Genomic DNA, 21921 nt, shown 5'->3' with positions numbered 1-21921 from the left:
CTTGAGAAGGTCTCCTCTCAGAACTGTGAGGAGGTCTCGCTCTCCTCTGCAAACTGCCCAGCGGCTCCCAGAAGCCGCCCACTGCCGCACGGTGCTCCCTGCTGAAATGTTTAAAAATGCCACTCCTCTCTAGCGTTCAGAACCTTACTCCTCATGGCGAGGATGGGGCGCAGAGTCCCCCGGGGACCCAGCTGCTGTCCCAGCCAGTGAGTCTGTGTCCTCGTTTCACCTGCTGTTCACGTCGACGCTGTGTGGAAACACGGGAGATGCTGTGAATAAACGGGGAGGGGGCCTCCCCTCAGAATACACTTACGATACAGAGCGTGTTCCATCACCGGCTCACCGTGTTCATCACTGGCTGGCTTCTGGGGAACAGCATGGCTTGTTTATCCCAGTCCCCAATTGGACCAGGACCCCATTCGGTTTCATTTCCTTTCTTTCATTCTTTTGGTCATTTTCCTGCTTGTTTGATTATTTATCTAGTGGTTTAGCATATCCTTACTGGTCCTCCAGAGTTTGCCAGCGTGGTGGGGGGTGGAGTCCAGTTCCTGTGATAAGAGTCCCAGAGCAAGGAGGGGCCAAGGGAGGGACACACAGACAGAGGACAGGATAGACTCCCTGTGACACCGGGGACGGCATGCCATGCTTGCCAGCAGGGCTGAGGGGGCCTCTCCCCCTACTGAGTAGCTCTTTGAGCCCTGTGACAGGTTAGCCCCTAGGCTGAGTGCATCTCCGTGTGCCTGGCCGAGGTGATGCTGTCGGGTGCCAGGCTCGCTCACTGGTGAATATCCTGGGCCCCAGTGGTGGAGGAGTTGGTGAGACAGCAGACTCAGGGAGCTTGCTTTCCACCAGGAAAACAGACAACAAAAGCATGAATTCACAGCACCCCAGTTGGTGTGCTCTCTCTGGAAGGAAATAGAGCAGGTGCAGGGGAGCCAGGTGAGGGGATTTCACAGAAGTGGCCGGAATCACCTTCCTTGCAAGGTGAGTTTTAGCAAAGCCTAAGGAAACCAAGGACATGCCTCGTGGTCACCTGCAGGAATACTGATCCAGACAAAGGAATAACAAACGTTTGCTATGTTTGAGGGAAAACAGGAGGCCAGCAGCTTGGGACAAAGTGAGCAAGAAAGAGAATAAGGAGAAGGATTAGGATCAGGGGCAGCAGAAAGGCAGGACAAGAACTTTGGGGCAGCTTAAGGGCTCTGGCATTTATTCTGAGTGAAATAAGCAATTGCTGATGCTGTCCCCCTTTCTCTTCTCTCCCACCTTCAGCCCTCCAGATTGCCAGCTTTGGATCAGAACAGTGATATGATCTAGGTTACAATAAGAATTTGGAGGAGAAAAATGCACCTATTACAATTTGGTAGCTTATTTGTGGATTTAAATGAACTGTTAGCTTTCTATATTCAGCATGACAAATGAAAATCACTCGTAACAACAGCAATCATGACAATGATAATAACTGATCAATACATGAAATTCACAGAAGAGATTGATTTCCGATAGCTTTCCAATCACCATTGTCTCTGCCTCCCACTTGACATCTTAGTCTCTGTACTTTATGATTAATATTCATGTAGACAGTTTATCATTGCTATGGCAGCACCAAAAGTTCTTTGAAAAGTTGCAACGTCAGTTTTAACCTTAACTGTATTAATAGGACCTTGATTCAATAGTGACTTTGTTCAAAGCACTGTATTTTATGCTGAGAAACTATATCACCCAATATCTCAAACATATTATAATAGATTCAAAGTACGTCATTTGCTTCTACAAAGTCCATTTTACATGGTGCAGGAAGAAAGAGGTGCAGTGATGTGGGGGAATCAGTGGCAAGTCTGGGAGCAGACACCCCTCCTGACACTGTATTCAAAGCAGGGTGCTACCTCTCAGCTTAGAAACCTTGTGAGTTTCCTGGAAAGAAAAACCTTTTCCAAGAGTCTGTGATTGACTCTGATGTTCCATTGGCCCATGAAGGTGAGACTTCTGCTTCATGATGTAATTTCTGCTCTATGATGTACACTGTGGTGCTTCTTGGGTTTTTGTTTTTTGTTTTTTGTAATGTGGAAAATCTGTTATGCATAGGTGGAGACGATTGGCGATGCGTACTGTGTGGCTGGGGGTTTACACAAAGAGAGTGACACCCACGCTGTTCAGATCGCGCTGATGGCCCTCAAAATGATGGAGCTCTCTCATGAAGTCGTGTCTCCCCACGGAGAACCCATCAAGGTGAGGCTGTTCACGTGTTGTTCAGGATATGTCATGAGAGTAAATGCTGGTTAGTTAGTCTCGCTGTATCTCACTGTTCTCTGAACCCAGGGTAGGCAAGGTGCCAGCGGGAAAGCTGGAAGAAAAGGCAAGGAGCTGTAGGAACTGCAGACATGTTTATTCTCTCCTGACTGGCACAGCAGCCGTAGCAGCATATAAGCTGTATTTTCTCATGGTTGACCCAGTGGACACAGCCATAACCGTAGCCATAACGCAGCCTCAAGGGCTTTTCAGGTGGAACTTCTATATGTTTACAGAACAGAAGTGGCCCATGCCCAAGTGGGTACATTATGAGATGCATGCGCAGTGCTATAAGTTAGCTCAGCTGTTACATAACCACGTAGTTACAACACGTGGGGCCAGAGTGAGAGGCCATGGGGTGAGAGAGCCTGACCACCACCACCAGCTTGGCTAATTAGCTTTTTCCCTACAGTTAGTTTTCAGCAGAATGGTACATCCATCAGGGTTTAGTTGCATAGAGTAGATCTGCTTGTTGAAGCAGCAGAAAATCTGTAAGTGGCTTACAGATCACTAGGACCAAGAAAGCCATCCATGACTTGAGCTCTCAAAGAGTGGATCCTAAAGCCATGCTTCAGAACCATGGCTTCCTCTGTGATCTGGAAGCTGGTTCTAGAACCACACAGCCACAGCCAGACAGGAAACCATTGTGCTCAGAAAGTAGCTGTCTCCACTACTGGCTGCACAGCAGAGTTGCACCCACTGTAATTGCATCAGCAACGTGGAAATACTGCATCATGACTCTCACAGATTGAATGACTGGAAACCGGGCTCCCTGCTCAGCCTGGGAGAGGGAGCACGCGGGCTTCTGCTGTGCTCACAAGGGAAGTTGTAGGCAGAAATCCAGGTTCCCAGAGCTCATGCAAGGGCGTCTGATTCACCAAAACCTCAGTACATCTAGAAACTTCAAGGGAGTTTGAAAAATGTGGTTTTGGGTTTTCTGAGCCGGCAGGGGAGGAATTTAACCAGAATGAATGTGGACTGGTAATCTAGTAATATTTTCCAGGACACATAAAATTCCAAAATTTCTAAATAAGCCAGGTCCCAGAATAATAATGTCTTATTGCAGATGATAAAATAAAATTCACGTGCCTGGCTTAGATTTAATAGATAACACATGAACAGATATCTTTATTTGTCCCACTTGAAGTGAATCAGTCACTTAACTTTTATAGAACAGTCCTCAATTGATGACCTTCAGAAATGGGCCTTTGAAATAATATGGAATCCTATTTGGCATGATATAAAATACAGACAGAAGGAGGAAAAAGAAGTTTAGCCAGAGCTCTGGCTTATACCATAAAGAACCTGCCTGCAATGCAGGAGACCCAGGTTCAGTCCCTCGGTTGGGAAGATCCTCTGGAGAAGGGAACGGCTACCCACTTCAGCACTGTGCCTGGAGAATGTGATGGACAGAGGAGCCTGGCAGACTACAGTCCATGGTGTCACAAAGAGTCAGACATGACTGAGCCATTAACTTTCACTTTCTTTTTCTCTCCAGTGTTAATATTAATAGAAGCTGTATGTGTAAGCCTTCACAACTATTTTTTAAGAGAATGGTTGTCCTAGTTATATACTGATGTGTGACATGCTTCCCTAAAGTTAGTGGTGTAAAACCACAGAGCTTTTGTGATGCATTGATTCTGTGCAGTGGATTTTGGATGAGGCGTAGCACGAATACCTTGTCATTTCTCACAGTATCTGGTACCTCCACTGGGAATTCTCAGTGGTTGAGGGCATGCAGAGTAGCTGGGATTACATCACTTGAACCAGAGCACCATTTCAAGATGCCTCACCTGCCTGGTTGTGGTTGGACATGGCAGAGGGTGGACCCAAGCTGGGATTGTCAGCCCAGTGCTTACATGTCCTGCTCTGGCTGGGCAGCCTTGGGATAGTCACACTTCTTTCCTGGGGGTGGGTGTCCACTGAACAAAGTCGGTATCTGCTGCATGGCCTTTTATACCTTGGCCTTAAGAGATACATGGTGACACGTCCATTGTATTGGTCAAACCAACCTTAAGCCTGCCCAGAAGGGAGAAGACATAGATACCAGGTCACAATAGGAAGAGTGTGAAACAATTCTCCACAGTGTTTTAAAAGCATCACAGTGTCTGAATTTTTCAGATGGTTAATTTCTATAATTTTTTAGAAAATAATTATATTTTGTTTCGTTTTTTTGATGAGGAATCTCATGGCATCAAAGTGAATACATAAAATATCCGGATTAATAATAAACCCAGTGATCTCCACTTAAATGGGTTCTATAATTAAGATGTGTATGTTTGGGGAAGGGGTTTAATGCCATGATTTTTGACATTTGTAGAAATGTACTTTTACAGTATTGCAATTGCAAGAATTATTTATAGCTAATTTCAAAGACGGTTACCCAGGTGATAATAATTTAGCTTTGCTGCTGCTGCTGCTGCTAAGTTGCTTCAGTCGTGTCCGACTCTATGAGTGACCCCATAGACAGTAGCCCATCAGGCTCCTCTGTCCCTGGGATTCTCCAGGCAAGTTTTACTGACCTATAAATTCAAGTTTAAACATGCCTTTTTATTTGTACTGACCTAGGAAACTTCTGATGGCCTTAGGGGTTACTCATGAATTACCAAAAGTGCAGACTGTTTTTAGTAGTGAGAAAAAAACACTAATGTGTGTCACGGGAGCAGTTGTGACTTAAACATTTTACTTAGTATATATATAATATATGTAATGTATAATATAGTTGAACCACATTGTTGAGGAATCCACAATTCAGTGATGGACAAGGTCAGTCAAGACTCTACTGGATTTGAAGCTGTGTGTTTCTTGTCCTATAATGAGCTTGTCCTATTAAAAGCTAGAATAACTAGGTACAAGGGAGAAACTGGTTTAATGAGAAGAGTGCCCAAAGAAAATAAAAACTTATGAAAATATGCCTGGTATTTATAAGCAGAAGATAGCCTTTTGTCACCTTTTCTTGGTTTGTTTAAATTGTTCTTTGTTAATTGTTTATGTATAGAACCATATTCTCCTAAGGAAGAAAGAGCCGGATGCAATAGAAATCTGTTTTTGTGCTTAAAGTAAAACTGATGAAGAAGAGGCTTTAAAAGTAATCCAATCTTGAATTCTTTAGGTGAGGAAAGAGTTCAAGGGAAATATGGAGATTTAGAGAAAGTCAGACAACCAGACGCAGAGAACAAGCCAGTGGTCACAGTGAGAAGCAGGTAGAGGGAGAGGGCAGGGAGTGGGGGTCAGAGATACAGACCACTAGGCGTGAAATAAGTTACAGGATGTAATGTACAGTGCAGGAAAAAGAGCTAATGTTCTATAATAACTTTGTGTGGGGCATGATCTGTAAAATATTGAACAATTATATTGTACATCTGAAAATAATAAGTCAAGTATACTTCGATTAAAAAAGTCAGACTGCCAGCTATTAGCAGAATTTTGGTTTCTAATGCAAATCCCCTGATTTATGATGTAGTGCTTTTGTTTAAAAATGTTGCAGAATACATGGTTTAACAAATGATTCTCAGAAGTTTCTAGAAGAGATCTGAAATTAGCCATAAAACTTGGGAAGTCTGGAGTCTCCTGTATTCTAAATTACATCTAAGTGACTAAGTCCTTAGCCTCTGTGTACAGTACAGGGATCTAATGGAACTTGTTTTAAATGGTCAACTGAACATAGAATTTGAAAATAGCAAACATGGTGTCTGATTGTCATCTTAAACATCCTTACTCTCACTTGCTTCATTGTAGCAGTGATTTAAAAATCTGTGCCTCCTCTAAGATCAGCCAGTTTTCAGTCTAAAAGATCCCAGTTTAAAACATTGTCTTAACTGCTCTCCAAATTATCCATAGCTTTCAGAATTCCTAAACATTCACCTCAGTGTATTCTGACTGCCTGTTATACCCAGATATGGCACGACTCTTATTTTCCATGGACCCAGATGTTGTTGACTGAAGTGTTTATAGTCGCTGCGATCCAGGCTCAGCAATGCCAGCTTTCTGCTTCCTCTGTCATTTTCTGCTTCAATATTACAATCCTTTGTCTCCCCAGGTTGGTCATTTGAATAGTGAGGTAGTATCTGGCATAAAGTTCTTGTGAGCAAAATACCTAAACACCCACACTTTATATCCTGAGAAGTGACCATGTTTTGGGAAACAGCTTCTGGGCTCCAGAAGTCCTGTCTCTCTCACCCAGTGGACAGAGCAGGTTCACATAGCCTGCAGAGACTTCGTCTGGTCACCATGGCGACTGTGGTAGGTTCGTGGGGGGCTTTGACTCAGATTGGAAAGACGGGTGAAATACACATTGTGTGATAAACCCAAGTGCATCCATGGAGAAGCGAAGAGGGGTGACTGATGCCCCACCCACCAGTGGTTCTTCCTTGGAAGGGAGGAGTAGAGGAAATCAGCTGGAGGTTTGGAGGAAGGAGGAGGTGTGGGAAGAGCGAAGAGTATAATAATTTCAACAGGTCCACAAACAGCACTGACAAGCAGGAGTGTTTTTCCAATGGCGAGAACACTGACTGACTTTTCGCTTTCAGATGCGCATTGGGCTGCATTCTGGGTCCGTTTTTGCTGGAGTTGTTGGAGTTAAAATGCCTCGTTACTGCCTTTTTGGAAACAATGTCACCCTGGCTAACAAATTTGAATCGTGCAGTGTCCCCCGGAAAATCAACGTCAGCCCAACCACTTACAGGTATGACCCCACTGAGCGCCTGAAATGTACTCTTGTCATTTTTGTTAATTGATTTGTCTCATTCTTCGTAACATTTTCTTGCTTAGATAATATTAGAGAAAAGCCATAATTGTGTCATCCTCATTTTAACTGTTTTTAAACTACTTGTTAGTCTATGGGAATGACCCTCCTGAGATACCTGTAGCCTGGCTGACATCCTCAATGTATATCCTGTCTCCCCCATTATTACCCTTTAAGCAAAGGGTAATAATGTATTCCTTCTCACGGGCTTGGAAGGTATTCTAACACTGACCAGAGTTACAGAGACCACACAAGTTGATGGGCATGGTCCCCGAAAAGAATGCCCTGAATTCATGTGCCACGTGTGTATACATTTTCTCTGCTTTCAAAAATCAAATTATAATGGAAATCCTTGAAGAACAAAAAGGTTTTCCAGATCTAAGCAAGTGAACTGCTATGATGGTTTCATAGCATCTTCTTTCTACTCCAAACAACTTCCCTTTCCAGCCCTGATTCTAAGTTGAAAACCTTGCTTTGTTTTGCACAAGAAAGGTTGAAACCTGCTAAGAACCACGCCAGCTTCATGCTCAGATCCAGTGCACCTGGCTCCCTGGCACCCTTAACTGTGTGTGGTTCTTGTCCTGGGGACCGACAGCCCTGCTCTGGATTTGATGTCCTTTCAAACATTTTCTTTTGAAAATAACAGCCTTCTCTATGATCAGTTCCTCCAATGAAATGATTCTTCCCATCAAAATACAGCCATATCTGTTTACTTACCTCTTTAAAGGTAATGTCTTTGTTTTGTTTCCAATACTATCTCTGCTGTCTCCTTGTGTTCCTGCTCCTTTTCCAGAAAAACTCTGCACACAGGTCGTCTATGCTCAGGGCCTCCCTTGCTCTTCAGCTCACTCTGGTCAGTGTTTGTCCCTCACAGGCCACTCCAGTGGATCCCAGCAGGGTCATGGGCACCTCTTGCAAAACTCAGGGTCAGTTCTCTCTCCTTATCTTCCTCACCATCTCAGGATGTTTTGAATATCTTCTTCTTCAGGCTTTTGTGACAATGGATTCACCAGGTTCCCTTGTGGCTGCGCCTTCTCCTTGTCTTGGTTGCTGCTGTCTCCACAAAACCATTCTCCACCAGGTTATTGGCATCCTTAATCAGTAGAAACTGACTAGAGGCCAGATAGAAAATTTAGGCAAGGCTTTATTGGGGCCCCTGCTGCAGCAGGAGGGAGTGAGAACAAGTAACAACAAGTTTCCCTTGCTTGCTCCTGGAGTGGAGGATAAGCTAGTTGCTTTTATGGGGTGAGGGTAGGGTGTGTCCAGGGGTCTGGCTGAAGGGGTGGCTTCCCCATCCCTCTGGTGGTGTTGAGTGCAGGGGCCTGTGCAGTACCCTACTTTTGCTTCCAATCCCCTGCTTTTGCTCCTCAGAAGTGGCAGTTGGGTTTTTGGTCTTTTTGTATTTTTTGGTCCAAAATTTGCTCCAGCTGCTTATGCACATAATTATTTCCACTCCCACAGTTTCTTTGTGTTTTGTTGCTGGAGGAGAAGTTTGTCCAGGTGCAAGCATCGCAGCAAAGGATCCCCAGGTCCCAGGCTGTCTCAAAACCAGCAAACTTTGGAAAATTGTCCTGCCCAGGGCCATGTCTGTACTCTCATGTTTCCGAAATTTTATGATTTACCACTTTTATCTCTAGCCTGACCCATGATTCTCCACTGAGCTAGACTCATATAATTCTGTCCTGTATTTCTACTCGGATGATTAATTGACCTATTAGATGGCTAATGTGATCATATTAGAACAACTGATTTCCAATTCTACTTTCCATGTGGATAAAATCTACTTCCCACCCAGCGAAACTCCATCAGTCTCTTTAAAGAGCAGCAGTGTCTACCTAGTTACTCAAACCAGGGACCTCAGAGTGATCCCTCCCTTCTCCCCATCATGCCCCACCCCTGCCTCCACATGTGTGTCCTGCACATAGTCTTTCTCACCTCCTCCAATGCTACCACCCCAGCCCAGCATCACCCTCACTCTTGCATCTCGTGTGCCTCCTCCTTGGCTCATCCTCCACACAAGAGCCAAGTTCTCTTCCTAAAGCATAAGCAGATCTGTCATCCCTGCCCTACAAGCCCTCCAGTGGCCTCCACTGCCACCAGGATAAAATCAGACTCGTAACCACAGACTCAGGTGGTATCTCTGGTCATAGTCACATCAGCTCTTACCACCTCGTTTTCTTCCACTTTCTCCTTATTTCATGGATCTCCTGCAACCCCAGCCTCATTTTTATCCATCAGACTTGCTAAACTGATTCCTGAATGGAGGAGGACTGCTTTCCCTTTCTCTCCTGGGTCATCTCCTGTTTTCCTCCTTCTCGTGATCTGACCTTAAGTCAGATGTCGCCTCTTCAGGGACACATTCCTCACCTGCCCTGGACACACCCTCGCGTGGTCATCTCAGCTCATCCCTGTGCCTGAAATGGTTAAGTTCAGGACAAGGGTAGATTTTATGAGAATTTATGCAGATATAAAAGGTGATTGTTTCTTTGCAGAGCTTTAATGATAGAATGTTAAATCCTGGTATGGTATTTCTCAACACAATAATATTAGGAAGCTTACCTTCCTTGAAATATTTATGAAACATGTACAGTTAGGATACAGACTACATCCCCACACCCCAAAATATCCACTACCTTCAAACTTCTGTTTCCAAATTCTAATCAGTAATTTAGAAAGTAGCAATGTAATAGCAGTTATACATTCCTTTCTTTTAAATGTCATGTGGAGTTTTATTCTCGGGGACAATTTTCTGCATTTTTGTTTTTACGGAAGTGCAGAGAACTCACAGAGACTAGGTTTGGTATTGTTTGAGTTTTGGATCAGTGGATTGATGAGAAGGGTGTGTGATGATCCAAGATCATTAAAGACAAAACTGGCAGATGGGGCATAATGGAGCCACCCCTGTGGGTGGAAAGGTTGACCTAGGAACTCCTGAGGTGACACGGAAGCAGGACTTGGATTCCATGAGGGAACAAGGAGCGTAAAAGGTATATGACAGAATTAAGAGAGTTGATGCAGCCACTTGGAGGACATAGTGTCCAGTCTGGGGGAGTAAGAAAACCACCTTCTGCATGTGAGCATCCGCCCTGGGACTGTTGCTGCTAATCTTGGATCTTTCTCCCCTCAAGCTTTTGTCTAAATGGCTTTATATTTCCAACCTGTTTTTCTTATAAGTCTGGATCTTTTAAAAAAGATGATTTAATGAACATTTCTAATTCCATGACACTGTGTTTATCTGTAAGTTTCTTCAAAAAGCATGGGATTTGTAGTCAGAAGACATGTCTTATGGGTCCCCAGTACAGGGCTTACCAGCTGTGTGATCTTAAGAAAGGCTCTTAATACATTCTAATGATTTGCTTTAAAGCCACTTCTAAATGCGCCAGATACAAAAATAAAACCAGAGAAAAATAGACTCCCACTCAACCTGTCCATATTCTTTGGCAACTTGCCTTGAATCCATTCAATATTATGTTTTTGAGATTTTTTTTCTTGATAAAATGTAAATCCAGTTCATATAAATCTAGTTCACTTAGTTAAAGTATTCCAAATGCAGTGGTAAGCTGGTCAACCAGCTTGGGGAGTGAAGTAGATACTCCCAGACTTCTAGCATTTACCATTTCTAAAGTATAAACACTACACTGTGGCTGGTTTCAGCCTATCCATGGTTTAATTGGCTTGCAGATTCCTGAGTATCTAACAGTTGGTTCTCCCAGGCAGGTCAGAGATAAATCTGTGATATATGTATTCTAGGATATAAGTAAGCCACTCTGTTTTCTGTCCATGGTTAATTTCAGGATAGCCAGTTTTTCATTATTATGCAAAGTGATTTGATAAATATACTTATATACATGTCTCTAGATAACATACCTATGAATGATATTCCCAGATCGTGAGCTTCATTACTCAGTTTCAGCTTTACACAGCATCACTCAGCTGTCCAAACCCATCTGTGTTCCATTGTGTCTGAAGGTTTCTATTTCCCAATGCCTGATATTATCAAATTTATTGTTACCAATATGGCAGGTGTTATGTGACATCCAATTGATGATTAATGAATCTTGTTTAAACAATTTATTTAATCTTCATAACTGTCCTAAGAGACCTGTATTATTATGAAAGTGAAAGTGAAAGTGTTAGTCACTCAGTCGTGTTTGACTCTTTGCAACCCCATGGATGGTAGCCTGCCAGGCTCCTCTGTCCGTGGAATTATCCAGGCAAGAATACTGGAGTGGGTTGCCATGCCCTTCTCCAAAGGATGGAAGAGAGGAAGCTAGAGATGGGGTTCCATCTCCAGGGGATCTTCTCAACCCAGGGACTGAACCCAGGTCTCCTGCATTGCAGGCGAATTCTTTACCATTTGAGCCACGAGGGAAGCCCTGTGTATTATTATAGTTCCTTTTCAAAGGCTAGAAATCTGACATCTTTGCTGTTATTCAAACTTAGATCTACCACACTTTGAAGCTTACACTTTCAATACTGTGGAATTCTGTAATTTTTCAGTATATATTACCAACTACTATGCCTTATAAATAACAGGTACTTTAAATATTTACAAATCCATGACTAAAACATCATTTCACTTGTTTTATTCTTTTGCAGACTACATATTTATTGATACGCTTATAAAATTAGTTAATTGAACACTCTTGTGTATTCTGTCTGAGGTCTGTAATCCTTGAGACCTTCATGTCTATATAGCAGTTTCCTCAGTACATATAGAGCATCACGGTTCTGAACTTTAGCATGATATCATCACTCTTTTCATTTAGATGTCCCATTGCAGGCTGGGGAGTGGAAGGGAAGATATGAGTAATTTTCTGTAGAAGCTGGTTTAGAGCTTGTTCTCATCCATGGCCTGAATAATAGATCAGAGAGATGCTTATTAAGTTTGCATTTGACAGAGACCTCGGGAAGCAAATGGGAAGAGGAGCCAGTAACTTAATCAGTGTGATTAGAATTTAAAATAAGTTTATACTCATGGACCAATGAAGCAAATAATAAAAGCTGGTAGAACATCTGAATTTAAGAGGAAATTTAATTCTTAAGAATTTAAGAAGAAAACATATTGCAAATATCAGATAGTAAGTAGAGTATCCATGTATGCAACTAAACCTCACTTCAGTCCTACTAACCTAGAATTCACAAAAACTTTATCCAAAGAGATCCCAAAGTTATTTCCCCATTTTGTGTGTGCACTCAGTTGCTTTGGTTGTGCTTGACTCTTTGTGACTCTGTGGACCGTAGGCCACCAGGCTCCTCTCTCCATGGAATATTTCTGGCAGGAATACTGGAGTGGGTTGCCATGCCCTCCTCCAAGGGATCTTCCCAGTCCAAGGACTGAACCTGCATCACCTGCATTGCAGGCAGATTCTTTACCACTGAGTCCCTAGGAAAGCCCCATTCTCACATTATATGTGTATGTATGTATGTCTGTATGTCTGTCTGTATGTATATGTATATACATACATATATATGTATGTAGCTAAGCTGGTAAAGAATCTGCCTGCAATGCAGGAGATCCTGGTTCGATTCTTGGGTTGGGAAGATCCCATGGAGAAGGGAACAGCTACCTGCTCCAGTATTCTGGCTTGGAAAATTCCATGGACTGTATAGTTCATGGGATCACAAAGAGGTGGACACGACTGAGCGACTTTCACTTTCACATATATATATGTGTGTGTATATATTATATAGAACTTTTCTTTCAAAAGTTCTTGCCCATGATTATTTCTTGGTAATATTTACAAAATGAATGGATATAGTGTCTTATATCTTTCAACTCCTTCAGTTCTGTAATATTATTTTCTTATATTATTAGACTTTGCATCATTTGGGTTTTTTCCACTACTATGAATTGCACTGTTGTATAGATTATGGATGATATCTTTACAAAAATATTTTATAGTAATTTTTCCTAATATGAGTATAATCTATTATCTGGTGGAACTTTCTGTTATTGTGAATTGATTCTTCATTGTTCTTCTGTGAAGAACAATGTGTTTGTAAATATCATTAGGATTTTTCTGTCAATCACACTAAAGATGGTGGGTTTATCAACATTCTCAGGAATGTTCCCTTAGTTATGTTGCCTTTTCTTGACTAGACAGTTACGTCAATGTTGAGTTTTATGATCAATATCTGCCTTTTAATCTTTCCAGATTACTCAAGGACTGTCCTGGTTTTGTGTTTACACCTCGATCAAGGGAAGAACTTCCACCAAACTTTCCTAGTGACATTCCTGGGATCTGTCATTTTCTGGAAGCGTATCAACAAGGAACAACTTCAAAGCCATGGTTCCAGAAAAAAGATGTTGAGGAAGCCAATGCCAATTTTTTAGGCAAAGCCTCAGGAATAGATTAACCAAACACACACCTGATTGTTAGCCTTTGGGGTTTGACTCCTTGGAACGTGAGTGGACCCTCTGAGAGCACACTGGCATGGTGGTGAGCTGAGGATCAGTACTAACATTTCAGGAGCCAAGTCACCATCTACTTTTCCTTCCACTTAACATGACAAAAATGTATTCACTTCAATATTCAATTTTTCAGTGAAAAACAAAGAAACCTCAAAAAGTGACTTTGAGGGGATATTTCTGTTATATAAGAATCACTTATTACCCGTACTCAGAACTCAGCACCTTGTACATAAATCAGGTAATGTAGTGACCTGTACCACCTGGTGAGCTGTCTGCGTACTCTGCCCTGGCTGAATGCCCTGGTTATCAAAGTGCTTGTGGTAGTGTTGGTTGCCTTAAAAATGCTTTTTTGAATAGAAACGATAGTCTTGAAACCATAAGTTCTTTGAACCTTTCAACTGTACATTTTGTTACGTTTCCTCATTTAACAGTTAGCCTATATAATAAGATAGACTGAGGTTTGTTTTTTTTTCCTGTTGCACTTTTTTCTTTTTCCTTTTCTTAAAGAAAATAAGCCATTATGGGTTAGATGCAATATGAATCTAAAGTAGTTCTCCTGTAAATATCAAGATGATTTTATAAAAATATTCTCTGCAACATAATATGTCATAAAAATAAGTATTTCCTTTTTTGACATTTGTAAAAGTCTATACATGGTAAAGGCTCTTTTAATTCATAATAGCAATTTCATTTCGATTAATTCATTTTTGTGTCATCTTCAGGGTAAAAGAGGGTTATGGCCTATATTAAAATGCAATAATATCATTATGATTTACTTTAACTGAAGCAACATGGAGTAAAGGCAGCATTCAGGAAGCGAGCCCTAAAGTCAGAAGTGAAGTACTTACACACACAGGAGTAACTTGGATCTATTTCAGCAGACACCCTCCATTGCCAGGCTGAGCCACAGAAAGTTGCATTAGGAAAATCTAAGTTCAGAAGTCGGAAATAAGACTTGTTCTTTTTGCTGATAGCTTATTTTTAAGTATTTGTGTTGAGCACTTTGGTGTGTATATATGTCCTCAGAATCAAGCTTTTGTCTTAAGTACACATCTGTGAATATTTTATTTTAGTGAAATAACTCAGTGATATTTTTAAAGGGAATGTTAATGTTGATGAAGAAAATGATGCTGTGATTTCATTCTGGAACTTTCAAAACATTTTTCTGGAACATAAACTTTTATTTTTAGTGATGTTAGTCTAAGATCTCTGCTGAACTAAATAACATACAGAGTTTGGTTGGAGATAAGATCTGATTTTTAAATGAATACAGCTTCAAAGCTAGAGAAAGAGGAACATAAAAGTGTTTAAGTCACTATTAGCAGAGTTATAGATACAGCAAACTCTTATTTGTGGATCTGAGAAGTAATTCAGCTTAAAAATTTAAAAATTACATCCATTGGTCCCCAGGCTAGTCCATGGTGACCTCAGGAATACCAGTAATTTCTGATAGGTCTCTTAGCATCCCTGTGTATTACTATATATATTACAATAATTATTATTTACTCAATAATGATCCTGTGTCTTGAAGCACTGATGTGGCTCATTAAATGCCAATCCTATTATTGGGGACTACCACAGGACTTGGAAAAATATAGTTATAATCTTTCAAGCATATGAAGTTAATAAAAGAATTTAAAAGTAAAATAAAGACTTAAATATATTTTTCTTTCTGGAACTGAGCCCTTATTACAAGGAAAATATTAGAAATTAAGGAAAATTAAAAAGCATAAAATGTGTTATTTATCACCTGTTTAAGCAGACCCAAATTTGCTAATAATTTACGTTCCAAAAGTTGTAAGTTAATTGGAATTCAAAAAATATTCTCTCTGTGTGTGTATAAATACATGTACACACACAGAACCAGTGAAGGAAAATATAAACAATCTGTTGTTCAGTCGCAAAGTCATGTCCAACTCTTTACAGCCCCATGGACTGCAACATGCCATGTTCCTCTGTCCTCCATTATCTCCTGGAATTTGCTCAAATTCATGTTCATTGAGTCAGTGATGCTCTCCAATCATCTCATCCTCTGCTGCCCTCTTCTCCTTTTGCCTTCAATCTTTCCCAGTAGTAGGGTCTTTTCCAGTGAGTCGGCTTATTGCATCAGGTGGCCAAAGTATTGGAGCTTCAGCTTCAGCTTCACCATCATAGCTTTGAACATTCTTTGGCATTGCCTTTCTTTGGGATTGGAATGAGAACTGACCTTTTCCAGTCCTGTGGCTACTGCTGAGTTTTCCAAATTTACTGACATATTGAGCGCAGCATTTTCACAGCAACATCTTTTAGGATTTGAAACGTTCAGCTGGAATTCCATCACCTCTACCAGCTTTGTTCATACTATTACTTCCAAAGTCCCCCTTGACTTCACACTCCAGGATGTCTGACTCTAGGTGAGTGACCCCACCATCATGGTTATCTGAGTCATTAAGATCTTTTTTTTTTTTTTGCATAGTTTTCCTGTGTATTTTTGCTACCTCTTCTTAATCTCTTATGCTTCTGTTAGGTCCTTACTGTTTCTGTCTTTTATTGTGCCCATCCTTGCATGAAATGTTTCCTTGATATCTCTAATTTTCTTGAAGAGATCTCTAGTCTTTCCTGCTCTATTGTTTTCCTCTATTTCTTTGCATTGTTCATTTAAATAGGCCTTCTTATCTCTCCTTGCTATCCTCTGAAACTCTGCATTCAGTTGGGAATATCTTTCCCTTTCTCCCTTGCTATTTGCTTCTCTTGTTTCCTCAGCTATTTTTGTAAAGAATCCTCAGACAACCACTTTGTCTGCTTGCATTTCCTTTTCTTTGGTATGATTTTGGTCACTGCCTCCTCTACAACGTTACGAACTTCCATCCACAGTTCTTTAGGTACTCTGTCTACCAGGTCTAATCTCTTGAATCTATTCATCACCTCCACTGTATTATCATAAAGGATTTGATTTAGATCATACCTGAATGGCCTAGTGGTTTTCCCTACTTTCTTCAGTTTAAGACTGAATTTTGCAATATGGAGCTCATGATCTGAGCCACAAACAGCCCAAGGTCTTTCTTGTCTTTGCTGACTGTTACAGAGCTTCTCCATCTTTGGCTGCAAAGAATATACTCAATCTGATTGCGGTATTTACCATCTGGTGATGTCCAGGTATAGAGTTGTCTCTTGTGTTGTTGGATGAGGGTATTTGCTATGACCAGCATTTTCTGTTGACCAGACTCTGTTGGAAACAATCTGAGGGAAATGTAAGCAATCTGAGTGAAAGCTACATGGAAATTCCTTGTACTATTCCTGCAATCTTTCCATAAGTTTGATGTTTTATCCAAAGAAAAAGTTATTAAAATGTGTTTTCTCAAAAATATTCAATCACTTGTTATAGATTACCTAGCCCAGTGTGCAAAGGCTTCTTAACTATGGGATGCTACGTAGCCAGATGGACACACAACATTTCCATGATGGAATGCACTCAAAATCTGCAACTTGGATGCTAAACACTTGGAGGAATCCCTTTCTCATCTCTGCCTTATCAATTCTAGAGTATGTACTTGTCAGAGACACATTCAGGTCTGGGTCACTGAAGGTGCCCAGGGACAGAGCCTGAGGGTAAGTTCACAAGGAAAGTGAAGGACCAAGACAGAGGCTTGAGACTGGCATGGAGTTGAGAATGGAGAAAGAGTGGACACAGAAGGTCTCTGACAGGGTTGAGGGCTGAATCTTACCGCCAAGTCAGCTGTTCTGTAATACAATTTGAGTCCCCAGATGCCTATTCCTCCTGAGAATTCCAGAAGCTGTTCTTCTGTTCTGTTGTTTCCATAACTTCCTGTCCCATTATTTTGAGTCCAGTACACAGAATAAATTCACTTGTCACATATAGTTCTCAAGTGAGCATAGAGTTCCCTTGAAGTCTCCCGGAGATATCTGCAAACTGAAATGCAGAGTTCAAAGATCTGTTCCCGTTTTCCCTTCTCTTTCTACTTCCATCTGGACTTCGTAAGAAAACACAAAGTTTTTGACCTAGCACTGAAGAAACTCATTTCATGTGTTTGTTCATCTTTTACTGAATGACTACTATGTGCCAGAAACATATAATGCTGTTTTTGGAATTCTAAGTAAGGCCTCTTTTATTAAGAAAGAAAATTGGAAGGCGAACGTAAGAAAGATAATCACAAAATGCCGTGGAACCTGAAGGAGGAGTGCCTGCAGAAGGGTCTTAGTCTTCGAGGAAGTAGCTCATCAGGCCAAGGGGAAGGACTGCCAGGCAAGTGCACATGTGCACACAGACACAGAGGCTTGGGGTGCAGGATGCACTCTGCATCCTCAGGTGCCTGGAATGAGCGGTGGTGGGGGGAGGAGAAAAAGGACAGAAAGTCCATTTGTCAGAGTGACTGTGATTGTTAATCATTGTTATTATTAGTTATTATTCATTTCCATGGAGCCCTTTGTTCAAAATGGCTTAAAAAGGAAAGAAAGAAGCAAAACAAGCAGACCGTTGGCTTCTGCCTCCCTCGCCAACAGTTTTCAAACCACTTCAAGCGCAAAAGGAAGGAATGTGATGCTGAGATGTGAGTCTGTGCAAGCATGCCAAGAGCAGCGTGGATGAGGATGGAATTTACCTGTGCAGATGACTAAATGAGCATCCATCTGTATCTCAGAAGAAAATGATGCAGGACAATAAGTATGGACGCAAAGCTGGGATGCCTGGCCTGGAAATTTCATGTCACTCTCACTTGTCCTTCACACCCTTTGGTGGGAAAGAAGAAATGGTTGCTCCAGTAGTTTTTTTTTTTTTTTTTACTACTAACCTTTTCTCCAAATTACCCATCCGTGACTTGGCCAGACCCTCCGGGGCAGCTATGGTGAGGTGAGGAGCAGTTGTGGACACAGGGCAGGCTGCTGGGCAAGGTAAGGGGGAATGAAGGGAGGAGTGACTGGGGGACACACACGCCCCCATCCCCACCCTGAGAGTACTAGAGCAAAGCCTGAATGCTGTCTAGGCTATGTAATGCTCGAAAGACATGTTCACGTCTCTGCTAAAGTGACAGGTAACCATCCCAAAGAGAATGGGTTAGTGGATTATCCTGGCTGTAAGTGCGTGGGTTTTACCTGGATAAGTCGTTATTCCTCAGAGGAAAGGACTCTCTCATGGGTATTTGTCAGGGTGGCGTCACAGGGCACTGCCCTTCCCTGAACCATGAAACAAGGAGCTTGTGTGTCTGATTGTGGGCCTGGGTGCGTTTCCCTCGGGGACAGTTAGGTAAAGGAGGGTTCGCAGGGTAAAGGATGACAGATGTGGCGCACGTGAAGGGGGAGGGCGGTGGATGGGGGGAGTCTGGCCAGAGGCCTTGCAAAGCCTGTCAAGAAGGACTTATCATCTCCTGCAAAACCAAACCTGCAGAGACTGCCGCAGAGATGCTAGGGAAGTGCAATCCCCTGGGTCTAAACACAGGCTAAAAGCAGGGACAGCTTGCTTTATTCAGCAGACTTTATAGTGTTGCAGTGTACAGTCTCTGTTGGAATTCGGCTCCAATCCTGGGAAAACTGTTCTCTCCTGAGAAGGGGGAGGATCCCTCCCAGTGTGAGAGGCAGGCAGCTTCTGGAAGTGATTAGCCCTTTGCAGGCCGGTTGCCTTCAGTTTCCTTCTGCTCTTTGCGTGTTTGGTTCCAGATTGTAGGCGAAGTGTGGCTCCATTTAAATGCTTCTTTTATGGTGTTGGTGATGTGCACTGACTTGGTGATGTGCACTCTTGCAACATTCTACATTTTCATGCCACCTATATTTCTCCTGAAGCAGCTTTGCCCTTGACCTCTCACACATGCATCTGTTTTGACCAGCTCACACAATACACACACTCTTACCTCTAAAACTATTCTTCTTGCTTTCAGTGCCTGCAAAAAATAGGTTTCATAAATCCATAGATTCCAAATTAAAAAAAAAAAAAAACCTAAGCAAAAGAATAAAAAAAAAGATATCCTAAAAGCCAGTCTTCTTTTTTTATCAATGCAAATTCTTTTTCATCATAATAAATTTAGTGTCAGGAAGATGGGATAGAAATTGGGATGACATTTAAGTTGCAGGTCTAGGACTTAATCTCAGAAATTTTGGTAGAAGATTTGCGATAAAGGTCTGCTGCCTTTCAGTTTTTTTCAAGTATTTCATGTGAAAATATTAAATTGCAACTAAACCTTATAGATTGGGAGGAAAATCACTTGGCAAAAAAGGACTTTGCATATTGCCCAAATCTTAAACTGGCAGCTAAGATGTTTGTTTAGTCTGAAATGTTGCCAAACCCATCTGTACTGAAGAAAGAGCAATGAGGTAGTCTTGGGGGAAACTAAAACAAAGCAAAGCAAAACAAAGATGCTGTTGTAGAAGTTGGACACTCCAACACATTACATATCCAAGAAGAAGGTAAAGCTGAAGGCTTTTGGGAAGTCACAGAGATGAGGCTCAAGAAATTCTGTGCCTTTGGAAGCACTGGTAGCCGGTGAAGTTGTTCAATCACAGTGAGCTGCCTGCTTCCCCAAATAAATTGTATCTTGGAAAATTGAAGTGGATAAAAATATATTAGTATTTGAGAATGTTCTGTTCCTTCACCTCCTCCCACATGTAAGTTAAAGATGCCCTGCAGAATCCTATGACACAGCTTGATAACCACTAATTTCAAGCAGTGTTCTCCAACCTTCTGGATTCTGCACACCATTAGTAGTAATAAAATTTTTAGTAAACTGACAATATGTTATGAATCCATAAAATACATGTTATCATATATGTATTATTATTTATGATTAATATAATATGCTGTTCTCAATCTGATATACTACAATATAGTAAGAAGCTTATCTTTAAGAGAGCATGAAAATAAATAGAAATTATAGTATTTTCTTCACTTACCCTAGTGAATTGTCTTTATATTTTACTCTGGAAACTGTTAAAACAGGCTGGTGGGTCTCCGCTTTGAGTCACAGATCACTTTGAGAACTGGATAAAAGATAACAGATAAGACCATCACCCTCCCAAGCATATGCGCATGCTCTTATGCCCCAAGACTGATATGAATTTCCAGAGGTTTGGGGATTCCTTGGAATCTACTCCTGGGCCACCCCAGTGGGGTAGCAGAGACCCTCAGACCAAGAACTTGTTATCTAGAAGGGAGAAAACAGCAAGTCCTATTTGGAATGAGAGGAGAATGAAGAATCAGAAGAAGTCTGTGAATTTTGGCTTAGATGTGACCAGTTGATTTGTGAAGTACAAAGGGAATAAGTTCTTTCACTCCTGGTTCTGTGGAACGATTCGTGGGGCTTCACATATGAGCAACTAAAGTTTTCTTCTTAGCAAATATTAAACATATCTCTCAGTGTATTTTCTCAAGCTTTTGGTAACTGTGCATTGCTCTAAGTATCTGGCAATTTTTTTCAGGATTAAGTATTTCTTTTCATTGTTCCTCTATGTGAAATAGGAGAGCCACTGAGCCTTGCACTGAAAACCTCCTTAATACTAACAACACTTCTTTTATTATTACTTTCACAGTTGTTTTAAATAACGCATTTATTTTGAGTTCTACTTCTGGCAGAGTTGCAAAATCTATCAGAAATTTATCCTGTGTCTCAGAAGCTTGTTAAATATGGCTGCCACATAAATATTGTAATAAAAGTGTTAAATAAAAATCTTAAAATGTTAAATGAGTTCTGTTTAAAAAGAAAATGAACTGTCGATTTAAGCAAAAACAACATTTAATACTTTTGTTTTCTTGTGGGTCTTGCCATTTCAGACAGAGGAACCACCCCCCATACTACTAGTATGACTGAAATCTATTTCTTTAGGTATGTAAAACTCCTATTTCTGACAAAGCTCATATTCAAGTTTTTCAAATCACAAATAAAATATTTTTTTAAAAGAGAAAAACCTTAAATTTAAGACTAGAACTCTGCTCAGCTTATTCAAGTGCAATTTAACGGTTAGTAGCACCAGCTCTGGGTCAGTTTGTCCTGGCCGCATGCTGCTAGATGTTTTTCCATCACTCTCTTGCATTTTGTAGAGAAATAGGACTGACTGCCTTCATTCTACATGATCTTTTCAAGGATGTTTGCACAACAAGTGCCTTAGAAAATAGCAATAATGCCTTCCTGCAGAGCAAAAGGCAGGCACAGTTACTACCCATTATAAAACATTTGTGTTCCTAAGCTGCGGTTTCTGTCCTATAACTCAAACCACTGTATGCAGACATCACATTGTCTTGTGGAAATGGGGCTGGGCGCAGGAAGCCAGTATAAGACACTCTGATTCTCTTTGTCTGCTGGCATCGCTGTGAGCCATGAAGTCTTCTGTCCCTGACCCAGAGAATGCATGTGTCTTCTTCCAGAATTCATGAAACTATGGCAGTTTAACCTGTTAACTCACAAGTAGAGTAAAATCTCACTCTTTGTAGTCTTGACAGTTTGGCAGTGAGGCTGATGGAAAATGTGGCTTCCTGGAAGAGGGTAGATGAGGG

The 21921-nt window shown here is 41.3% G+C and overlaps 1 protein-coding gene across 3 annotated transcripts in view; it reads left to right on the top strand.

Moving 5' to 3' along the window:
* Positions 1–21048, top strand: part of GUCY1A1 (guanylate cyclase 1 soluble subunit alpha 1) — a 70650-nt gene extending 49602 nt beyond the window's left edge. For all 3 annotated transcript variants that reach the window (XM_068989506.1, XM_068989504.1, XM_068989505.1), the window contains 3 exons: positions 2086–2229; positions 6819–6973; positions 13192–21048. In XM_068989506.1, the coding sequence (XP_068845607.1) occupies positions 2086–2229; positions 6819–6973; positions 13192–13393 (501 nt within the window). In that variant the 3' untranslated portion in view covers positions 13394–21048. The remainder of the gene's footprint in view (positions 1–2085; positions 2230–6818; positions 6974–13191) is intronic.
* The last annotated feature ends 873 nt before the right edge of the window (positions 21049–21921 follow it).

Source organism: Capricornis sumatraensis, chromosome 17 (genome assembly GCF_032405125.1).
Source record: "Capricornis sumatraensis isolate serow.1 chromosome 17, serow.2, whole genome shotgun sequence".
NCBI classification, from domain to species: domain Eukaryota; kingdom Metazoa; phylum Chordata; class Mammalia; order Artiodactyla; family Bovidae; genus Capricornis; species Capricornis sumatraensis.
Note: the sequence above shows the minus strand (reverse complement) of the source record. Positions and strands in the feature narration are given on the sequence as shown.